The following is a 24,058-nucleotide window of genomic DNA, read 5'->3' as shown; positions in this document are numbered from 1 at the left end:
ACAAGTCAGCATATTAGCCTGGATATTGAACTATGTTTAATATCCTAACTTGTTTTGAAGTTTGTAACATAGTTTTCCATTTTGGACAAAATGGGTTCAACAGAGACTTCCTGATTTAATCGTGGCAAAGGAGCTGCCTGTGCACTGAGAGATTATCATCCGAGCAAGGACAGTGTGTGGCATTTGCTTCCCTATCAATGTTTGATTGCCGTATTTGGGGTCAGAGAGAATATTCTCACAATACAGAGTCTGAGTTTTTAGGGAGGTTGGGCTTCTTTTTTAGCGAGTCCTTTGGCTCATTTGCTTTTTCTGGATAGGTTCTCAGCCTTCTTATCAAACCAAGGCTTGTTTTAGTCTAACTAGTTTGTTAAAACTACAATCCCCTGAATTTGTAGATAACCACGTTCAGATGTAATGCTAAATAATGGACGAAGCTGAGGCTTTTGTTTTCCCCACTCCTTGTCTGGTGTAGTTGTAAGGAGGAGATAAACTCCTGCCAGACTTTGTTAAAATATTCCTAAATACTGACGTAACTGTAAGTCTTGAATTAACTATGAACATGGAAATTGCCCGTCTTTTTGGCTTGTGAGGTGGTTTTCCTTTCTAAGGAGCATGTACTGTGATGTCATACAAACGTACAGGCAGTGTTAGAGACTGAGTTACGAAAGTTGGGAGCTAAATGGCACCTTAAACCTGGGTTATGAGCGCAACAACGGAATGTCTAGGTGTGCTTTTTTCTAACGACAACAAAGCTGAAAATGAACAGCAGTTAAAATATTATGTTAATTTTTCATATGGTCTAGTCCTTCCCTGTAATATTCTTAAGAGGGTCTCTCCTCCAGTCTTCAGAGAGTAGTTGGAAGTGGGGAGGCAGTTTTAATATGAAATCTTAGGCACAGTACTGCGCCCAGAGCTCAGAAACTGCTCGCACTTATGAAATTCCCTGTCGTAAAATGCAATGCGCCTAGAACAATGGGAGTTTCGAGCACTGGGGGTGGGATCTGGTTTTGCCTCTTCTCTCCAATTCAGCTAGAGCCCATAGAGGCTTCCAAGAGAGAGATTGGAATGGTGCATTGTGATCATATTCTGCGCTTGTAGAATCTAATGTTCTATATGGTGAAAGTTATGTAAACCATCTTCAAACAATTGAGTGGGGGTTTGCTTCGTTTACAATATTGTTCTTTTTTAAAATAATACTGACACTACTACGGGGAGATAAGATAGGGAGGATCAAAGATTAGTAGGGTGGTGATGAGGGGGTCATAGTTAATGCCCGGCAGCTGTGTTGAACCATACAGCCCACCTTTAGAATTGTGGGGCTGGAATTTGCCAAAGAAGTCTGATACTTTAAAAATCCTGCCCAGAGGAAAGACCTTCAATCCATCTGATCAGCTGTGCAATTAAGCAAAGACCTAGTGCACCCCTGAAAGAGAGTTTACAGGGCAGTAGATCTAGCTGACTTTGGCCATCAGAAGTCAAAAGTTCTCAGTGTCACTAGCCAGACTGACTTCCAGGGAGGGCCTTCATTCCTGACCTCAAACAGGGCAGTTAGTTGGACCCCAGGTATGAATTTTTGCTAGGCTTAGCTCGGCGTTACTCATTTTCAGAGGAGGTAGTGACATTTTCTGTGTGTGCACCTCACACAGGGCTGATTCAAAGTTGCATATATACATTACTTGACAACTGGATACAGGCGGCAACCATTTCACACTGGGGTTCCATTCTTACCCCTTGTGCATGCCGTTAGAGCACCCTTTCTGCCTTCTTCCGGGTCTAAAAGGACCCATGTATTGGCAATCACGTGTCAATTGGATGTTCTGAAAATGATCACTGCCTGTCTTGTGTTTGAAGTGAAATGAAAGTTCTTGCCTGTAGGCCATGGGGGATTAAGGCCACTCGTGGTTGCTAGTCATGATGGCTACATTACCCTCCAGCATTGGAAGCAGTATGTCTCTGAGTGATGGGGATCCTGAGCAAAAGAGTGCTTTAGTACTCGTGCCCTGCTTGTGGGCTTTCCAGAGGCATCTGGTTGGCCATTTTGAAAACAGCAGGCTGTACTAGATGGGTCTTTGGTTTGATCCAGCTGATCTCTCCTTAACTAATCCTACATATGTAGTGGTGCATTCACACATGCACATTACCACTTTAGGTTGTCCCGCTGACGCTGCACACGAACCATGGTTGGTGTGTTGCCATGGTTGGTGATGGTGAGGGGTGTCACACCTGTAACACCAGGTAATTGAAGATGGATGAAGATTTAAATTTTAACTTGCAGAGAAAATTGCTTCATGTAAAAAGCTCATATATGCAGCGGTGAGAAAGTCAGCCCACTCCTTTTTTTATCAGAAATTAATATTTGCAAGTAACAGTTGAGGGGTGTTTCTCTTCTCTTTTTCCTATCTACCCCTCCCTCCCTCTCACCAACCATGGCAAAGAGGGCTCCAATTCTTCACATCTGCTGGGGGGGGATGCCATGGACCCCAGAAGTGGCAACCATTTCAGCTCCCAGTGCATTGCTGGAGCACGTATAAGTGTTCCCCGTTATGTCCTTGTTTTGACTTCTTCTGGGCCCAACAGGACCCCGCATCAGCGATTGCGTGTCAGTTGGATACTCCTAAAATGGTCTCCACCTGTATGCAGGAGCAGAAAGGGGTTAGATGGCCAGTCAATCTAACAGATAACGTACAAGGGAGGAAAGGAGTACCTGTGCAAACCAGCCTTTTTCTGGCTTCTCTAGAGATTGCCTACTCATTTTGGCCCTGAAGTTGCGACCATGAGTGTAGATGCTTCCTAGTGTGTGTATGTGTTTGTGTGTTAAAGTAACTTTGGATACCCAAATTGATGCCATATACTAGATTTGGTTCTTGTATGGCGCATTGCTTGGGATGAGCTAAATACCAACAAATACTCACTGTCGATAAAGTTGGAATCCTGGTGACTATCACATTGCTCCAAAAAATAAAGCTTATGTCACCTTTGTGTTGGAGGGTGTTGAGATGTGACAAGTAGTTGCTCTAAATAATTCATAAATGTGCCCTTCTTTTGTTTTGTTTTGTTTTTCCTGGTGCTTTAGCCCAAAGGAGATTGTTCCCTCAAAACCTGTGAAGAAGGAGAAAGACCAGAGACCACGACACTTGCTCACGGACCTCCCACTCCCTCCAGAGCTTCCTGGTGGAGACCCTTCCCCTCCAGAGTCTCCAGAACCAAAGGCAGCCACACCACCTCAGCAACCATGTAGAAAGAGACCAAAGTAAGTGTGGAGAGGACATCTGTTTGCATAGCGGCCACTTCAGGGAAACATCTGGTCATTTTGGTAAGGTTTGGAATTAATGGGAAGAATCATAAGAAACCAGATGAAGATAGATGCTTAGCTACTCACCCAAGTTGTGTAAAGCAGTTCCTTCCAGGAAAGTAGAGCTTGCCAGATCATTGCTCAAGCAATCTCATGCCATGTTTTCGTAGTGATAAGAACAGTTAGCATTTATGTCTTGTATTCTCATTCATTCTGAATCACCTTATAGGAGCCTTGTGTGGCAATTGCCAAAGGCTACATACTGTGTTGAAGGGAGAGGCAAGATTTGAACTGGGAACTACTGGTTCCCAGATGAGTTACCGTGCCATGTTAGGTGTCATGTGCAGACTGATAAACCTGTTTGTGAATTGATATACGCGATTCCTCTTTAATGATTAAAAATAGAATAAACTCTGCATAATATGTTGACATTCACGCTTCTAAAATAACAATAGAAACAGCATGGAGAGGCTGAAATCTACTCCTTGGAGGCCTGGCAGAATTAAAAGATCTCATGAGGCACAGTAAAGCTAAGAAGATGCTAACCTTTTGTGGCTCATAGGGGAGAGTATTCTGCAAGCAAAATGTCACTACTGAAAAAGCATTACTGTTAGAGGATACCAGCCTTGTCTTTAGCAAGGAAGGCATCTGACAAAGGGTTCCACCAGAAGATATTAAGACACAGGGAAGGTCATTGAGAAAGATGCATTTTCTATATAAATACCTAAAATATAAACTATCATGGCCTAACCAATGTGGAACATTAATATTCAATGTTAACACCTTGCAATTCAGCTCAGAAATAGATTGGTAGCCAGTAAAGATTTATTTAACTCTGGTGTAACTGAGTCTGTCTGACTAGCACCAGTAAATAACACTATGATTACGTTGCAAATCTATATAAAACTTTTTTAAAGGGAGAGGAAATGGCAGAAGAAAGAGGTTCATAAAAGGAATCTCTGCACATAAAGAGTAAGTCTTTAGGAATCGTTTCGGGTGACGAGAGAGGGAAAAGATTACTACGTAGAAGGTAGCAAATGGCAAATCAGAGGGCCACTGCTTTTTGGTGTGGTGCGGGAATCAGTTGCTGGTATCCTAACTAAAGGGAAGAAGCCAAATTCCCAGAGCAAATCTATTTTCTTTGTGTTTATTTATTAAATGTAACCTGCTCTATTTTTATAAAATATTGAAAACAATGGACACAAATTTACAGAAGCAAAACAAATAGCAAGCAACTGACTGAGGATTCACTTTGTAAGAGCACCAATGCAGAAATAGTCTGGCAACATCTGTAGAGCCACATCTCTGTGTCAGGATCTGTAGTAGCAAGACTGAGGAAGATCTCTGTCTGAGACTTTGGAAACCCAGTGCATGTTGGAATACTACTGGACCAATAGCTAAAATCTGTATAAAACAGCTTCAATTCTCAAATATGTTTAAACACCTAGTCCTGTAATGTCTCAATGGGAATTTGCCCAGAACCAACGTCTGAGGTTCTTCAAACTCCTAAGAGGAAGCGTGGAGCATAAATGTAATAAATAACATATCGAATTAGAAATTTCAGTCAGTGTTACAACTTGTATGCATGCATGCTCTAAAGAATCTGTAGTGTCAGGTGTTGATATAGGAACCATGAAGGCAGATAATGGACAGGAAAATCCACCAAAGCTTGTTATTCAGAAACGTTTTGTCGAAGTCGGCATTTGGGATTTTTACGGCTCTTGTGCTTCTCCTACGCAACTCCCATCTCTCTCTCTCTCTCTCTCTCTCTCTCTCTCTCTCTCTCTCTCTCTCTCTCAGAATCTGTTGTCCTCGTTACGGTGAGAGGAGGCAGACGGAAAGTGACTGGGGAAAGCGCTGCGTGGACAAATTTGATATCATTGGTATTATCGGCGAGGGGACCTATGGGCAAGTGTACAAAGCCAAGGACAAGGACACAGGTGGGTACTCGGTGCACACTATTTTCTTATTTATTCATACATACTTTTCAAATTTATACATTTCACTAATTTTATACATTTAACTAATTTACAGTCATTTTGACATTTCAAATCTTGACTTCCTCCCCCCTCTTTCTGTGGTTCCTTAAATTTGTTTTTAATATCTTCTGCATATCCAAATTATCTTAATTTGCTCATTTATTCATTTTCTTTCAATATATACTCTTGTAAAACTGCAGGTTATTACAGCAATCCTGCCAGTGTTTTTATCGGTTTGTAATTTATCTGTAAATATTCAATTTCCATTCTTTTATTTTTTAAAAAATACGTTACCTTGATTTCTTATTCTTCCGGTAGTTTCGCCATTTCTGCATATTCCATAAGTTTTTGTATCCATTCTTCCTTTGCTGGGACTTTGCTTCTTTCCGTTTTGGGGCACGTAACATTCTTGCTGCTGTAGTAGCATACCGTATTTTTCGCCCCATAAGACGCACTTTTTCCCCTCCAAAAATGAAGGGGAAATCGGGGTGTGTCTTATGGGGCGAATGCCTGCAAGCCTCGCGCGCCCGGCAGGAGGTCCGACCGGGTGCGCGAGGCTTGGGGCGGCAGCCTGTCGCCCGAAGCACGGGGAGCCCTCTGGAGGGCTCCCCCTGCTTCGGGCGAGTGTCTGCAAGCCTCGCGCACCCGGCAGGAGGTCCCACCGGGTGCGCGAGGCTTGGGGCGGCAGCGGACTGCTTGCGCGCACCGAGAAGCTTGGGGCCAGCTGAGCTCAGCCCGCCCCAAGCTTCTCGGTGCGCGCAAGCAGTCCGCTGCCGCCCCAAGCCTCCCGCACCCGGCAGGAGGTCCCGCTGGGTGCGCGAGGCTTGGGGCGGCAGCGGACTGCTTGCGCGCACCTAGAAGCTTGGGGCCAGCTGAGCTCAGCCCGCCCCAAGCTTCTCGGTGCGCGCAAGCAGTCCGCTGCCGCCCCAAGCCTCCCGCACCCGGCGGGACCTCCTGCCGGGTGCGGGAGGCTTGGGGCGGCAGCGGACTGCTTGCCGGCATGCAGAAGCTTGGGGCGCGCTGACCTCAGCTTGCCCCAAGCTTCTGGATTAGCGCAGCGCACCTGGGGGGGGGGGGGAAATAAATTTTTTTCCCTTTATTCCCCCCCCTAAAATCTAGGTGCGTCTTATGGGCCGGTGCGTCTTATGGGGCGAAAAATACGGTACATAAATAAGTTTCTATACATTTTAGGTCGTTCTGTCCCTATAATTCCCAAAGGTTATTTTAAGCATCCTTTTCATTTTCATAGAAAAGTGCACACTATTTTCAGTCCGTTTTTCTCATATTGAATTCACTTTTAAGTAGCTGTCGCAGAGCGTGCTGGTCAGCCTTCTTCCCTTGGGGGTTTCCCAGTTGGCTCCTCCCACCATTCCCCTGCATCCAACCAATCCATGGCAGTACTAACTGCTTTCACATTTGTTGACATCAGCTGTTTTCGTATAGGCAGAGGCAGTATGCTTACAGATACCAGTTGCTAGAAACTGCAGGAGGCGAGAGGACTGTTGTGCTCGTGTCCTGTTTGTGGGCTTCCCACAGGCAAATCGTTGACTGGATGCTGGACTAGATGGGCTACTGGCCCTGATACAGCTGGGCTCTTCCTACATGGATGTGGCCGGTGGCCATGTAATTGTCAGGAGTTCAGCCTGCACTCAAGTAGGACCCTGGCAGAGACACGTGCCCGACTGGCATGTTCTCTCCTTCCTGGTTGATCATTCAGGAGCTTTATAAGCTTTATTCAGCCCGAGCATCACAGTGACCGACGCCAACCGACACCGGCACACTTAGGGATCCGCGGAGTTTGTGCATCATGCACGTGACAGACCTCCGCAACTCAGCATTTTGGCTAATCTACTTTATTTACATATAAACACACACGGAGCACTGCAACGTGGCTCCGTCTCTATCATCAGACAGCAAAGAGAAAAAGAACAAAGGACAATAGTTCCACTTCATGGAACACAGTAACACAAACATCCTGTCTCCGTCACTTCTCACTCTGTGGAGTCAAAACATACACCGTCATGTGATAGACAAAAATCCCATGACTGCAATCATAGATCAGAAATTCTAGCAGTCACAGGCTGCTGCTTGGAGGGCTCTTTCAATTCACCATTTCTTCAGAATGCAATGCCAGTATGCTTTCTCATGTTTTCTCACAACAAACCCTGTGCAGTACGCCACTATTGATAGCATAAGAAGAGGCCTAGGGATGTATCCAGGCTGAATTTCCTACCTTCCTCCCCAACACTAGCCATGGCATCACAGTCCAAAGCGTCTTGCAATGATTTGTAAGAACGAAATGGGCAAGATGACTGGCAGTTGACAATAATTGTCTTCTTGATGTCAGATTGTAAGTGTGCAAATAACATAATGTATCTCTTACTGCTGCTGCTCCTACTACTATTATTAAATTTGTATACTGCCCTTCATCCGTGGATCTCAGGGTGGTTCACAAGATAAAAATACAAAATACATAATAAAAACAAGGACAAAACAAATCAATTAACCTTACTTCCCCCCCCCCAAACCCCAAGCAGTGTTGGCCTTATCTACCAACCAGTGTTGTACTTATCAAAGGTCCGGCTGTGCTGACTTAATATTTCTTCATGTAACTTGGAAGGGAGGGTTGCGTTTAAGAGGACCAGCCTTTTTGCGGCTCATTTTTATTGCAAATGGTTGCCTGCCTTCTTACCGACTGCCGTTTGTGTTTGACAGGCGAGTTGGTGGCTTTGAAGAAAGTGCGGCTGGACAATGAAAAGGAGGGCTTCCCCATCACGGCCATCCGTGAAATCAAAATTCTCCGGCAGTTGATTCACCGCAGTGTTGTCAACATGAAGGAAATCGTCACAGACAAACAAGATGCACTGGATTTCAAGAAGGACAAAGGTATCGAAGGACATTGTGCTGAGAAGTAAGATGTGAGGCTGATGCAGGTTGTGTGGCCCCCTTGGTAGCAGTGAACATACTTAGCGTATAAAAATGCTCCATCCAGGTAAAGGATTCTGCGTAGCCTTGCTTCAATTTTCGCCAGGGGTGCTAGCGTGGCAAAGGCTTGTCTTGTCACAAACATTCATGCCTGAAGTTTGCTCTCCCATTTTGAGGATCTTTCGTGAGATATGTAGAAGAGTTTCAGGCTTTCCCAGTCCATCCCTTTTACTTGGGTGCCGTAACCGTGGTGAGCAGGGAAGGAAATGTTTCTCTCTTTAGAGATCAGTTCAGTGCAGTGACCTATATGATTCCAAGGTGAGTGATGGGCTGGCACATGCCAATTTTAACACACACACACACACACACACACACCGGAAATCATGACAATCTTCATAAATATTAAGGCAGGCAGAAAAAGGAGGGTTTCAGCTGTAAATACAGAGTCAGAGCAAAAGCTGTTCTTGCCTTTTCCTGCTCACACCATAATCCATCTTGGAAATTTCACAGACAAGTGTTTGGCCTAAAGCACAAAATTGTGTGCTTTGACACTTTCAGTATTAACAGGCGTTTTCTCCTTCTTACCTTCTCCCAGGTGCCTTTTATCTTGTATTTGAATATATGGACCACGACCTCATGGGATTGCTAGAATCTGGATTGGTGCATTTCTCAGAGGACCACATCAAGTCTTTCATGAAGCAGTTGATGGAGGGGCTCGACTACTGTCACAAAAAAAACTTTCTACATCGAGACATAAAATGCTCCAACATCTTATTAAACAACAGGTAACTGCCAGACCAAATCAACAAAGGAGATGTGGCTCCCAATTCCTGTGCTTTTTAAGTCCAATGTGGAAAGGTTTTTGGAAGCTGCAGCTCATATAAAACGCTACAGCCAGATTGCTTTCTGGAATATACGTGGTGGATGATGCTACAACAGCCCTCCACCAAATGCACTTTCAAAGAACAATTGAAAGTGCTAGTTGTTACCTATAAAGTCCTAAACATTTTGCAGACAGGATATCTGAAAGACTCCTCTGATACGAATCTGCTTCAGGGGATTAATCTCTACTTCAAAGATAGGCTTCACTTAAAATAAGCTTTGGAGGCCTTGTTGTATATCCCACCACCAAGCGAAACAGAGCCTTTTCTGTGGTGGCACCCCAGCTTTGAAATGCCCTCCCTGAGGAGGCCTTTAAAACTTATTTTACTTCTATGTAGCGTTTTGACTAATTTAAATTTGATTAATTCCACTCTGTTTAATTCCCCCCCCCCAAAAAAATTGGTTCTTAAATCTTTTTTTTTATTGTGCCGTTTTAAATTGGGCATTGCATTTGTGGTGCCTCATACCATTGCTTTATAAAAACAAATAAATAGAATTATAAGTCATTAGGAACTGGGCTGTAGCACATGTCTTTTAAGGCCTGAACTGTTCCACAGAAAGAAGAAATGGGAATCTACCAGATAGTTCAAATTGGCTGTATTCTTCAGTTCTGCCCTTTAAATTTTAAATAAGGGAAGAAGCCATTGTTAAACTTTTTTTAAAAAGAGCATTGCAGACGTTTCTTGTAAATATGTGAGCTTTTTAAGTGCAAATGACTGAAGCTTCTGTTAGTTTTAGTAATTCCTGTTCATTTTCTGTATCCTCTTCATGCTTTTGTATAAGCCATTGTTAATAAAAGTCTACTTCCACCTTCTTGTTGCAGTGGGCAGATCAAGCTGGCTGACTTTGGGCTTGCCCGGCTCTACAGTTCAGAAGAAAGGTAAGGTGTCTGCTGAGCAAAGGATAGGTGTGGATTTAGCTACACCAGGATGGAATCTACACACACATATAAAAAAACACACTGTGAAAATGCTTTTTTAAAAAACGTTTTGAAAAAATATATTGAATTTGCCATAGCTCACCACTGCCATCTAGTGTCACATTGTACATTTCACTTTACAACACACTTAAAATGTTTCAGTTGCAGCTGTACAGCTGAGTGCCAGGACGGTCTCCTGCATAAATGTTAATCTTGCATGTCTCCCATCTGTCTCAGTGAGACTTATGCAAGAGATAGTCCTGCTTGGGTGAACATCTGAGTAATGTCTTGGGTTCAAATCCCACCTCGGTCTTGAACTCATTGGAAGCCCTCAAGCAAATGATTCTGAGCCTTCGGTCCCTGTTGATGAAGTGAAGACTAGTGCTTTTATTTTAAACCAAAGAAGTGGCTCAAACCCATCTTTCTCTGACCTTGGAAGCTCTGCGTTGTGATCAACTAACCTTTACTCAGAGTAGACCCATTGAAATTGGTGACTGGGAGTAGGTTAAAGGTAAAGGACCCCTGACATTTAAGTCCAGTCGCAAACGACTCTGGGGTTTGCGGCCCTCATCTCACTTTACTGGCCAAGAGAGATGACGTTTGTCCGCAGACAGTTTTTCCGGGTCACGTGGCCAGCATGACTAAGCCGCTTCTGGCGAAACCAGAGCAGCGCACAGAAACACCGTTTACCTTCCCACCGGAGCGGTACCTATTTATCTACTTGCGCTTTGACGTGCTTTTGAACTGCTAGGTTGGCAGGAGCTGGGAGAAAGCAACGGGAGCTCACCCCGTCATGGGGATTCAAACCACCGACCTTTTGATCGGCAAGCCCTAGGCACATGCTTTAGACCACAGCACCACCCGCATCCCATTTCAGTGGGTTCGCTGAGCAAAAGCTAGTTGAACGCAACCCTTTCTTCCCTGATCCCTCAGTGTGTGGAGGCTAGTGGTTGTGAAGGAAGAGTGTTTCCAAAAGTGATCAGAGGCACTTCTATTTCTGCTTCAGATGCTCCTGAGCTCAGTCTCTGGCAGAGTAAAGATGCCTTTGTGAGCCACACCCTAATTCATTTTGGTTCAAATTCTGTGCTGCCAAATGGCGCTTGAGGGTGAATGAAGTAATGATCGCAAGTAGCTTGGCACAATTGAAAGTGCCATATAAACAGTCAGCAATAAAAGCAATAATTTGAATCCTTGATATAGGTCTTATATAAGCTTGACTTTCAGTATATTAAGCTCTCTCCATACACCACAAGTATTCTGGGGATAATTCATCCTACCAATAGCTTGGGGAGGGTGGGTAGGTAGTTTGATCCACAGGGTGAATATCTGTATTATTTCAAAATAGCTTGAGGCAAATTGTTTTTAGTTCTGGATCGGGAGATTGGGGGGGGGATAATTTGGAAGTGATAACAGATGAAATGAATATGTTTCTAATGCTGGTTGCTTTTACAGTATTTTGAAATGCTTCCATTCAGTGTCTGAGTAATGTTCTTCCAGCTTTATGCACATTGAAATGCTCCCTTTTAAAATTGCCACAATCAGAATGTTTCTCTTAGAGAAGCCAAGTCCCCAGCCTGCCCGTTTGGGAATAGTCATTACCTGCCACCACCACAAGGAAGCAAAGCCTGGAAGCTGTCCTACTCTGGGACTAAAAATAGTATTATCCAATAACATGCACCTTTTTAAAGATTGTGTAAGTCCATTTCCAGTCCAACAAATGGCCTAGAATCAAGCAGATGGGCATCCGATTAACCCCTTAGATGGGAGGCCACTGGCCTCCTGTTGTGGCATTCTTTGTGTTGCATGTTTCATTGTGTAAACGTCACTCAAGCTTTTATGCATCAGGTTGCATGCCCTATTAACCTATAAAGCATTTTTTTCAAGCAGCATTAGAGATCTGATGACATTTTAAAAGCATGATTTGTAAAAGCACCTGCGACACACATCTGGATGAAACGTTAAAAGCCCCTTTTCCCATTGTCAGGATTGAGAGCAGGTGTGGCTGTGAGAGAAACCTTCCTTGGCCTATCTAAAGCCCTTTAACACACATACACCAAAAAAAAAATAATGGGTTGTGACTATGGAAAACGATTCCTACACAGTTCCTTTTGTTTCAGCCATTTGAATCCAAGCCAGCTGGGATTGAAGCTTCACCCTTGGTCCCAAACACAGTTTGGCTGCACCATTCTCACTTCTGTATGTATGTATGTTCTGATTCCTTACAGAAATCTCTCAACCTGAAACATCTCTTTTTTCCCCTCACTTAGCCGTCCATACACCAATAAAGTCATTACGTTATGGTATCGACCACCTGAGTTGCTGCTAGGCGAGGAACGTTACACTCCGGCCATTGATGTCTGGAGCTGCGGGTAAGTCATCTTTCTAGTTTCTGATATGAGTTTACAGTTCTTGCTGAATGCATCCCTGTGTTGTGCTTTTTCAGTGGCTTGTACGAATGTGTGTGTGTGTGTCTGTGTCTGTGTACTAAAAGCACTTTCTAAACATTTAGGCATACTGTGAAAACTCTGGCGGTGCCCGCATTTGATGTAGTTTAGAAAATCAAGCTATAGGCCAGGTTCTGTCATTTGCATCATAATGGTGAACCATGACAGTGTGTGTGAGTGAGTGCCCATGGATTGTTATTTTTATTATGTGATGCATCCCATTGTTTCTTTTTAAAATTTGGTAGCCTGGCCCCTTTATTGCAGAAAGAGTCTGCTCAGTGTTCCATGAGCCTTGGAGCTGCTGAGGAATAGAAGATTCTGTGTTCTGTGAGTTCCAGCTTCCATCCCGATCCAAAGTAGAAAATTTTGGACACCTAATTGGCACAGAGGCTATCACAACACTGATCAGGCTTTCTGGATTTGTTTTATAGCAGTCTTTTTGCATGGTAAAGGTGAATGTGTCACACATCTTCCCAATGCAAGTGGGAAATATTGATCATAGTGGTTAATGGAATTAGACTTTTTTAACGTTCAAATTTGACTGGGCACCTCCCTCTCTGTTCTGGGTTTCTACCAAACCTAAGCAACCAAGGAGAGTCACCCAACACCCCATTCAAATGCTCCTTCAGTTTCTGCTGTTCATTTCAACCTTTCTTTGTTCCTTTTCCTCTCCCAGCTGTATCCTTGGGGAACTATTTACAAAGAAGCCTATTTTTCAAGCCAATCTTGAGTTGTCCCAGCTGGAATTAATCAGGTAAGTCATTCTGTGTGTCATCAACCGGAGCGTGTGCAAAGAGAGCTGTGTGTGCTGTCTTGGTGATGCCAGCAGTCATTTTGTTCCGAAATGCTAGCAGTCACCTTATGTGCAGGTAACAGGGCCCCCCACAGGTAGTTTTTTTGTACAGACTGAAAGCGGTTGTTGGCAGCTAAGTGTCAGAACCATGTAGACACAAACAGAAGCAATCCTTGCAATCAGGATCTCAGTGAGAGAGAGAAATTATCCCTTGACTTCATTTGAGTGCCTTACCTAATTGGCACCAGATTGAAGGGAGGCAAAAATATCAGCGGCCTCCATTATAGACGTTTAGGGCAGCTCAGAGCATATAATGCCTTTAGCCTAATGTTTCACTTTTTAAAAAAAACTGCTCCATACCTAAACTTGCTTTTATCTTCCAAGGCACCCTGTCTTAAGATAGAATTATTTCTAAAATCTATTATGAGGGATGCGGGTGGTGCTGTGGTCTAAACCACAGAGCCTAGGACTTGCCAATCAGAAGGTCGGCAGTTCGAATCCCCGTGACGGGGTGAGCTCCCGTTGCTCAGTCCCTGCTCCTGCCAACCTAGCAGTTTGAAAACACGGCAAAGTGCAAGTAGATAAATAGTTACCGCTCCGGCAGGAAGGTAAACGGTGTTTCCATGCGCTGCTCTGGTTCGCCAGAAGCGGCTTAGTCATGCCGACCACATGACCCGGAAGCTGTATGCCGGCTCCCTCAGCCAATAAAGCGAGATGAGCGCCGCAACCCCACAGTCAGCCACGACTGGACCTAATGGTCAGGGGTCCCTTTACCTTTTTACTATGAGGAAGAGCCTCCCTAAAAGGACAGCAGTAATCATGGGGGTCCTTTAAAAGTTAGAAAAATGGGCACTTCTGTGCAATTAACCTGACCTTGCATGTAAACAAGCCCTGGGAAGCTTTAGAGAAATCTGGTTCTTTTGGATCTGCTGTGTGTTATGTCTGTTTTGTTGCCTATTCTCCTGCAGGGGGCAGGGGATCCTCGGATAGGATCCTGTGCCGGCGGGGAACTGTCTGTTCGAGGATCCCCTCCATTCCCTGCAGAAAATTGACCTTCACAGGAGGTCCGCTATCACATTTTTATTCCTGTCCATCCTTGACGGGAGGCCCTGTCTCATCTACCTGAAGTGTAGGGTGAGGAGTAGCAAGGGGAGTGGGAGGCTGCATGCAGGCATGTACAGAAATAGCTTTGAAGCCATTTGGCTTCACTAGATGAGAGGGAAAATCAGAAGAGGCTTCAGCCACCCATGTCTTCTAGGCTGGAGAACTAAATGGCTTCTGTTTGAGCGGTTTCATTTTGATGGATCTTTCACTTCACATTTTATGGTCCTTTTAACTTGTGTAAACCACAAAGAAATACTGGGCAACGTGGCAATATAGAAAGGCAATACATAGTTGTGTTCACGTTCTCCCTTTTCCAAATCTCCTGCAGCCGCCTTTGCGGGAGCCCCTGTCCTGCTGTCTGGCCAGACGTCATCAAGCTACCTTATTTCAACACCATGAAACCTAAGAAGCAATACCGAAGGCGACTACGGGAGGAGTTTTCCTTGTACGTCCTGGGTAACGGTGTTGTGTGCCTACGAATCCTTATGTCTGTGATATCTCCAGAAAGCACTGAATTTATGTATAACTCCCCCCTCCCCACAAGATCCACACCCCAACATTGTGTGTGTGTGTGTGTGTGTGTGTGTGTGTGTGTGTGTGTGTGTGTTAGCAATAAGGGTGGGGATTGAGAGACATGGAGAGGCACCAGAAAAATGATTTGCTGCTGGAGAACAATCCACGATAGAAATGGAACAAGATGCTTGTGATATTTGCTGCAAGAGATCAGCCCAAAATGAGCTGGTGCTGAAATATAGAGTATAGCCAGTGCGGTACCCCAATGAGAGAGTTCTATTCTGAATGTGAGACATCCATGTTCATATCCTTGCTGAGCCGTGAAGCTCACTGTAGTAACCGTGGCCAAAACAGAGTTTCTCACCCTAAGCTACATTGCAGGAAGCTGCCAGGCTAGTGCTCCCATCTAAGCTTTGGGAAGAGTATAGTGGTACCTTGGGTTATGAACTTAATTCGTTCCAGAGGTCTGTTCTTAACTCGAAACCATTCTTAACCTGAGGCACGCTTTCGCTAATGGAACCTCGTGCTGCCGCTGTGCCGCTGCCACACGATTTCCGTTCTCATTCATACAGTGGTACCACTGTAATGCACTTGGGTTGTGTTGCACAAGCCACTAGCTCAGTCCTAGGAGTAATAATACTGGCCTGCTTTTAAAGGGCAGGCGTATGGATTCAACTAAGTCCTACTCCGAGGAAACTGGTTGAAATGAATGAACCTAAATTAATCATGTCTCCTAACGTCAGTGGATTTATTCTGAGTAGGACCAGTGATGAATATCACCCAAGTATTTGGGGACAGGGAATTAAGAGATAATATGTGTGCAGAAGAGCAGCGCTTGTTATTGTCATAATGGGGACCGTTTGTGGGTTGTTGTTTTCTTCATTTTCTCTCTCTTCTCCCAGCATCCCTTCTGCTGCTCTTGACCTATTGGACCACATGCTCACGCTGGACCCCAGTAAACGATGCACAGCAGAGCAAGCCTTGCAAAGTGACTTCCTGAAGGATGTTGATGTCAGCAAGATGGACCCTCCAGAGTAAGCACCTCACTGTTCCTTGGGAAAGTGAGCCTGCAGGGTGGGGACTGAAATATGTCCTAGCCTTTTAAAGGTGCATTGAGAGTGGAGTGCTTGGATTCATAGCAAGGCAGGGCTAGCTAACCCACAGATACACACAGAGTGATCTGCGCAGTTCAGACCACAGAACGCTACTGGCAGGTAGGGAGCGTTCACAAACAGGTGTCCACTTAACCATCGCAACAGAAACTGCATATTGCGGTGACAGGTTGCAGTGGAAAGGTAACCTCAGCCCTGGTTTGTGAGCCCGTTTAACCTCAGGGGAATTAAATGGCTTCTTCTATGTGTTTCAGCCTCAGTGTATGCTCCTTCTGTGTGCAATGAGAAAGGATATCACCTGCTTACCTGACACCCCAACCCCACCTTGTAAGGCAAGAGGATCTAGGAAAGGATTTTTTTGCTCCCTGTCTTTGCCTGCCTCATTCATATTCAGAGGCAACAGGAAGACTTCAGCCTCCACACACCCAAGCATATCTGCAGCCCCAAAATTGACTCTGCAGCACAACTCAAAGTACATCTCTAAGCCTTCATGAAAAGCTTATCTGTAAGAGTTCCCTAAATTTGGCTTAGCTTACCTGTGTTATTGACCTGATCCAATCCTTTGCATCCCCTGAGCCCTTTGCCACACACAGAGGACTCCTGGAAGGGTTGTGCCATACTGAGATTTTGGGCAAAAGTTGTGCAAATCTAGCTCCTTTTGTAAGGCCTGTCGGGTAGTAGGAGACGGACCTGCCTTTTCTCTTAAGTTCTCCATTCATGCCAAATAACTCAGGATGGGCAGGGTTGGTCTAATACCTGAGATAGCAAAAGCACACCCACCCACACCCAGTTCTCCATAAGGTGCTAAAAGCTTGGGAAAGAAGAGGGAATCTTTGTGCTGAGCATTTGGGACCGGTGTGGCATCAGACAGGCAGGGGCGGTCACCCAGTGGCAGAATTTGTCTTCCAGGCTTCTGCCCCAACTTCATTGCTCCCTTCTCAACAAAGGTCCATTTGCTGTCTTTCTGCAGCCTTCCTCACTGGCAAGACTGCCACGAATTGTGGAGCAAGAAGCGGCGGCGGCAACGGCAGAGTGGGATCGTGGTAGAGGAGCCCCCCTCGGCCAAGGTTTCCCGAAAGGAGACAGCCTCCGTAATAAGCACAGATGCTATCAAGAATCACAGCAGTCCTGTACAGCCACAGCCTGCTCCGATCAAAACACAACCTTGCGCTGTAGACTCATTCGGTCAGTGTATAGCCTGGGGTAACAGCTATAGCTTTAGTTAGCTAGACTGGGCTGTCTTCTTACTACCCTTGGTTCCTTTTTGCCATCCAGCTGGCTGCTGGTTGCTTTTGCTCCTTTAGACAGAGGCAACTGGGTTGAGCTCTAATGTAAAAGGTGATATTCTGAAGCCAGATCTCCAGCCCCTTCCCCCCCCCAAAAAAAAAGTGACAAGGGGAATACAGCTGTTATGTCTTGCACTTGGGAAAACCATAAGTTTGGTGCAGGACCCATGTAGCAGGAAGCTGGGGTAGCAAGCAAAGATGCAGACATGCATTGGCAGAAGGGCTGTCAACTGATTAATCAGGACTTCCAACTTGGAGAGTGTTTCCAGAAGGCTATCATGGTTGATGATATTGAAGTGTCCCGAGAGGTCCAGGGGAGTCAGTAGGATCACTCTCCACGTGTCTCTCTCCAGACTTAAGCTATTCACCAGAGTGATCCTATCAGATTCTCAGACAGAATGAGTCAATTGGTCTGAGAGATCTGAGATGACAAACCCAACAGGTGATAGCTGGAGATAGCATGGACTAGTAGGAAAGTGAAACTGGGGCAACCCAGTCAAGTGGCAGGGTATTATTATTATTATTATTATTATTATTATTATTATTATTAGCAGCAGCAGCAGCAGCAGCAGCTGGGTTGAATAGAGAAGATTCCAGAGTAGCACTAGGTCTGTGTATACAGGAGCAAGACTGAAACCTCCTGTGGCTTCCTGCCCACACCTGCTATCCCACCCCGCATAGTCAAACCCACCAGCAGGGCACAGAGCACTTCCTGCTCTGTCAAATGAGGGGGTACTCATCCTGAGAATGGCTCCCTATCCTGTCTCCATCCTTGGACTCTCCATGCCCTTAATAGCTCTGATTTTGGTTGTTGTTGTCAGTCTCTTGTAGAAGGCGGAGGGAGACAGGTGTCTGATTGTGCATGTGGACGGGTGGTTGCTTATGGACTGCCTTCTGCTATTCCATTCCTAACACTCTGTTTTGTTTTGTTTTTGTCCTCTGGCGGCTTTCCTTGGCGTTTACAGCAGGCCTCGGTGACATCACGCAGCAGCTGAATCAGAGCGAGCTGGCTGTCTTGCTGAACTTGTTGCAGAGCCAGACGGACCTTAGCGTCCCGCAGATGGCTCAGCTGCTCAACATCCACTCAAACCCAGAGATGCAGCAACAGCTGGAAGCCCTCAACCAGTCCATCAATGCACTCAATGAAGCCACCACACAGCCGCAGGACTCTCAGAAAGCGTCCGAAGAGGAAGCAACAGTTGAGGAGCCGCCCCCACCAGCCCAGCCGTCAGAAGAGCAAGCCACCCCGGAAGTGGCGAACACTCAGGGAGACATGCAGAGCATGCTGGCGGTTTTGCTGAGTCAGCTCATCAAGACCCAGGAGCCGGCAGGAAACGCGGAGGAGAACAATGGGGAGAAGAGCAGTGAGCTGCGGGGGCCGCGGAAGACCCCCACTTTGCCTCAGGAGGAAACTACAGGTAAATAATCGCAGCATCCCCCCCTCTTGCTCCTGGGACATAAGGAGGGAAAGGATGTTGGGGCTTTCCAAGCGGTAAATAAAAAGCACTTTGAATATTCTTTAACCAAGCCTGGTAGTCGTCTCTTGAGTGTGTGTGGAATCTGGCAGCAAAATCCCCGTCAGAAGTTCTTGGTCAGGCTGCTCCCTCCTGCGTTAAGGCCAAACAATAATACAATCTGCTTTAAGAGTAGGAAGCCATTTGCATATCAGAATTGCCACCTGAATTTAAGTAGTGGCAGCCACTGTAAGACCTATCACACAGGGCTGGTTCCGACATTCAGACAGACAATCTCATGTGGATTCTACCACATTAGAAAGCAATTTGGGGGCTGACTTCGTAAATATTCTCCAGGCCTAAACTTCCATACATGTAAGAAGCTGACATGGCAATGAGAATGCAGGGCTAGAGCACTTGTACTGCCTGTGCTGTCTTTCCATGTGTAAAGAAAGCATTTTAAATAAGCAGTTCTCCCCCCCCCCCCGCCCCGCATTCTGAAATGATAGTCATGGGAGGCTTTCTGCCATGTGGGTTTCCCCCCACCCTGAATGTTTTGATCAAATGTTTCTCATACCTCTTTGCTTGCTACACTGCGTGCATGTTTAACGTACCATAACTTTCATCTTTAAATGTCATAATTCACCCTAGGAATAGGATGGAAACTCCTAGAAATTCTTTTTGAGTCTGTGGCTAAGCTAGAAGGAAATAGGTTAAGAGGAAATCTTACCCCACCTGGGTGAAGGCACAAGTTTTCTTCCTTTCGTTTGCTTTTTAAAGGAGCACGTTTCTACTTCTTTTGTTTGCAGAGATGCTCTCAAAAGCATGTTGGCAATATTTGCTGAATTCTCAGATGCCAAAGGAGGGGCTCAGCCTTATTTCCTGCGGCTGGGACTTTGGGGCTCTGCCTAGGGCTTTGCAGCTCCCCATGACTAGCCATAGTAAAATGAACATAGTACAGCAGACGCTCGGGTTGCGAACGTGATCCGTGTGGGATGCACATTTGCAACCCGCAGCATTCGCAACCTGCAGCGGCGCATCTGCACACGCACGGGTTGCAATTCGGTGCTTCTGCGCATGCGCGATCCCTGAAACCCGGAAGTAACCCGTTCTGGTACTTCCGGGTTTCAGCGGGTCCATAACCCCAAAAAACGAAACCTGGACCGTCTGTAACCCAAGGTATGACTGTAATATGAAGTAAATAGAATAACCTTTTTTTCGTTTTTCCATTTTCCATTCATTTTTCCATTTTCTATTCATGTCACACAATGTGGGTTTCCTTGGTTAATTAAGTTTTGTTTTTGTTTCTTTTCCTTTAAAAACATCAAGAGTACACACACCTTGCCCTGCTTAGAATTCTGTACCTCCTACCATTAGTTGCAGCTCTCAAAGATCTCGGGAAGAGGCCTGTCAAGCCTTGCTATCTCAGAGCCTTCTAGTGGGCGGTCACCTGGGGTCTTTTGTACGCAGAGCATGTGCTTTGGCTCCCTCCCCATGAGTCCGTGCCTGAAATGTTTTGATGTTTGTTCACGTGTGACTTTTAAGACGGTGTTTAAAAGAAGTAACCATTCCACAGCCTGTCCTCACATTCTCCCACCAGAGAAGAGACCCCCGGAGCCTCCAGGACCTCCGCCGCCGCCGCCGCCGCCACCCAACCTGGCCGAGGAGAACATCTCCAACGCAGCTCAGGACTTTAACCCGGCCGTGACGGCCGCCCTCCTCCACCTTTTATCCCAGCAAGAGGCAGGGCTGCCGAGCCACCCAGAGCACGAACCCCAAGCTGTGAGGCCTTCCTCGGATTATACCCAATCGCAAAGCTCATCCAGGACTTACAGCACCGACGGGACCGAGGGAAGCAGCTTCGACGTCGACGAGCGGAACTCCAGCCAGACTTTAACAGCGGAGACGTCGCCTCAGACCTTGGGGAAAAGTAGGACATTTCTGGGCTCTGCAAGTCACCTCGGGGAGTCAAGCAGCTACCAGGGCGCAGGATCGGTTCAGTTCCCGGGGGACCAGGATCTCCGTTTTGCCCGGATCCCTTTAGGGATGCATTCTGCCGTTGGCCAGTCCTTCATCAAAGCCACCGAGGGGAGCAACAACACACTGGTGCACGCAGAGGCCAAAATTCACAACTACAGTGAGGTGGGAGTGGCAAACGCTAGTTCTAGTGACACAGGAACAAGTCACACGTGGGGGAACCCGGTCCAATCCGCTGCTTACGGAAAAGCCTTTCGCGGGCAGAGTAGATTGCCTCCAAGAGGAGGTCGAGGAAGAGGGTTACCTTACTAAAAATGACTGGAGAGGGGGGAATTGGTACCTTTTTTTTTCAGTGGTGTTTTACCGTCCTTTTCCCCCTTGACCTTTCCAGCAGCCGGTTTGTCGGGGCAAACCATTGCCCACCTCCAGCCCACCACAGAAATGGTTTATTGTTGATACTTTCCCCTCCTGCTCCCCTTCTGCTCACCAGACTGCTGCTGCTGTTCTCTCCCCCACTCCACTGTGGGGCTTTAGAATGAAGACCTTGGCCTTCCCCCCCTTCCTTTTTTTTTTTTTACATCTTCCAATACCCAAAGACCTACTGATTTGGGTTTCCCCACTCAAAGATTGCAGGAGAAGGAAGGAATCCTTAAAGAAGTCATAATAATAAATTGGAAACATGAACCGAATGTGTTTGCTAGCCTTGAGCCATTTATTTGTGAGAGTGAGCCCCGCTGAGAGTCTGGAAAAACTGAATCGTTTCCTCTGCAGCAGAATGAGGTGGCAGAAAGAGCCGTACTGCTCCAGATTGCAGGCGGGAGAACCTACCTTTTTTTAATCCATGCGCACGAACACACACTACAACTTGCCTCCCTGCACACAGAAAGCTTAGCACACCCGGGAGTGAGATTGTAGCCCAGTCCCTCTCCCCATTGTGCTAGCCTTGTTGTTTTCCAGGAGGCAAAGTGATTGGTTTAAGATATATATATATATTATATATTAAAAAGGGGGGAAGAGGAGCATTCAGAAAAGGACAGTTCTCCCCCCCCCCCCCCCCCGTGGTAAAACTCATTCTGCCGCATCGTTCTGCTGTATGTGTAAGATCCAGCCTCAGTATTGCAAAGGCAATGCGTTGTTTTGTTTTCCTTTGCCTCCTTGAATTTCAAGATTTGTCAGATGGTGCCTACATGCCTTTTATACTGAATTGGGAGGATTCGGTTTATGTTCTGTAAGATCCGGGATATTTCTCTCCCCACCCCCTTCTTAGCCACATCTTCTTCCCGTGATGAAAAGACAGGATGCTACCATTCTTCTCCTGGCTAGCTGTCCCTTGTTTTACTGTGAAAGGCCTCGTGCTGTCTCATACTCACCTTCCAGACCTTTAGCCGAACTGAATTTCTGTAGTGTCCACGAGTCCGTTGACTTTTGGATGTTTTCTTCTTCCTTTTTTAAAAATTTTCTCTCTTAAGAATGGTGAGTGTCTTTTTGTTGAAGTTCTTAAGGCCAAAGTAAATGGCTGAAAATAAAATAAAAACCAAAAGCTTTGTAATGCTTAAGTTCTTCGGGGTGGAGTGAGCTTAAGATTGAAGCTGAGAGCGGTCAGGGCAGACGGGAGCCGAACAAGCAAGATCGGCGTTTTCAATCTTCCGAATGGTTAACAAGTGTTTACTGTCTCCTGTGCGATTTCGTTGTTGTCAATGTTAAAAAGCAGCCTACCCGCAGCTTTCCTCACTGATACTGCAGTGAGGATCAGTTTATATTTATATACTTTTAACGGCTTTAGCAGTTCCACCTGCTCTGGTTAATTTGTTTCCCCAAAAAATATTTTCTAAGACGTAGATTTTTACTGTGAAGGACAGCAAGCCTGTTTTTGGTTTTTTTGCGGGGTTTTTTTTTCTTCCAAAAAAGTGGAAACTTGGAAGGGTGACTAATTTCTCGGGGGGGGGGGAATCATTCTCCTTTTAAACTTGACAGTGTTCAAAGGGGAGAAGCATGTCAGAAATTGCAGGGGGCAGAGGGAGTTTTAGCTCCAGCTTCTGGTCTTTACTTTACAAAAGAAGAACGGAATCTTCTTGCTTTCGTATAATACAAAAGAAAAGCTGCCTCTGTGTAGCACACTGCTGCTGAGGGCAGGGGAAAATGCCTTAAAACACGTGGACAGGAGAGCCTGATGTGGTACAAGGGAGTTGAAACGGCCTTTAGAAAACAGTTCTGTGGAGGTTGGGGTAGGCACTGTTCAGTATAATATGTGCCACCTTGTATTGACAAACATACAAAAAACCCACAACCTGCTTCTTTCAATTCTGCAAAGTGTAGTAAGTTTGCAAAATTCCAAGTGTAAATTTTGTATGTGTGTGTTTTTTTAATTCAGTTATGAGTTCATGCCTAACATGCAAAGAAAAGAGAGAGAGAGTACTGTACATGCAGAATATGGTAAATAAAAAGGAGAGACTTCTCCCAGGCATTTATTTAAACATTTCTCTTTTTTTCTTTTCCCTTCTTCAGTTTCCTGATGTTTTGGGCCTTGGCATTTTTAGGCTGTCATGGAGTTCTCAGACATGACTCTCCTCTTCTCCGTCCTCTCCACCTCCCTTCCTCTCTCCAGGGGAAAACACAATTGCTGCCATTCAGCCATGTGGCCATTAATTTTAATTTTTTTGCTCTTGTCATAAACCTGCTCACCTGAAGAAATTTGACCACCCCTTTCATGCTGGGTCTTGCAGATTCTGACTTAACACGCTTCCTTTACTGCCTCAGATCCTCCGAGGAAAAACTACTTAGGAAGGTATACTCTGGTATGAAGATTTTCTCCCCTCTCCCTTCTAGTGTGGAGTCTCAGCAGCCATAATGAGTAACATTTACCCAGCTGAGGAAAGTATGGAGTTTACAGAAGCCAATCACTTTTGAGTATTTAAACCCAAAGCGGGTGGCGCTGTGGGTTAAACCACAGAGCCTAGGACTTGCTGATCAGAAGGTCGGCGGTTCAAATCCCCGTGACGGGGTGAGCTCCCGTTGCTCGGTCCCTGCTCCTGCCAACCTAGCAGTTCGAAAGCACATCAAAGTGCAAGTAGATAAATCGGTACCGCTCTGGCGGGAAGGTAAACGGTGTTTCCGTGCACTGCTCTGGTTCGCCAGAAGCGTCTTTGTCATGCTGGCCACATGACCAGAAGCTATATGCCGGCTCCCTCGGCCAATAAAGCGAGATGAGCGCCGCAACCCCAGAGTCGGTCACAACTGGACCTAATGGTCAGGGGTCCTTTTAAGGTATCACCTTGAGTTTCAAGGGAACAAAGGGGGTGCAAAGGAGGTAGTTGATAATAAACCTCCCCCTCATTTTGGCCCCAGCAGCTGCATTACCAGTTTTCATACATTATGGAG

General features: G+C 45.7%; 1 protein-coding gene across 3 annotated transcripts in view; it reads left to right on the top strand.

The window, feature by feature from the left end:
• CDK12 (cyclin dependent kinase 12) overlaps positions 1-23,154 on the top strand; it is a 31,953-nt gene extending 8,799 nt beyond the window's left edge. Inside the window, exons 3-14 of one of the 3 annotated variants that reach the window (XM_081168639.1) lie at positions 3,074-3,250; positions 5,093-5,232; positions 7,987-8,157; positions 8,792-8,981; positions 9,902-9,958; positions 12,265-12,366; positions 13,118-13,195; positions 14,667-14,783; positions 15,754-15,885; positions 16,934-17,148; positions 18,218-18,667; positions 20,280-23,154. In XM_081168639.1, coding sequence (XP_081024765.1) covers positions 3,074-3,250; positions 5,093-5,232; positions 7,987-8,157; positions 8,792-8,981; positions 9,902-9,958; positions 12,265-12,366; positions 13,118-13,195; positions 14,667-14,783; positions 15,754-15,885; positions 16,934-17,148; positions 18,218-18,667; positions 20,280-20,992 — 2,542 coding nt within the window. In that variant the 3' untranslated portion in view covers positions 20,993-23,154. Of the gene's footprint in view, positions 1-3,073; positions 3,251-5,092; positions 5,233-7,986; positions 8,158-8,791; positions 8,982-9,901; positions 9,959-12,264; positions 12,367-13,117; positions 13,196-14,666; positions 14,784-15,753; positions 15,886-16,933; positions 17,149-18,214; positions 18,668-20,279 lie in introns of all 3 variants that reach the window. The other 2 variants (XM_081168640.1, XM_081168638.1) reach the window with 2 other exon arrangements.
• The last annotated feature ends 904 nt before the right edge of the window (positions 23,155-24,058 follow it).

This window comes from Podarcis bocagei, assembly GCF_964188305.1.
Source record: "Podarcis bocagei genome assembly, chromosome: 13".
In the NCBI taxonomy this organism is placed as follows: domain Eukaryota; kingdom Metazoa; phylum Chordata; class Lepidosauria; order Squamata; family Lacertidae; genus Podarcis; species Podarcis bocagei.
Note: the sequence above shows the minus strand (reverse complement) of the source record. Positions and strands in the feature narration are given on the sequence as shown.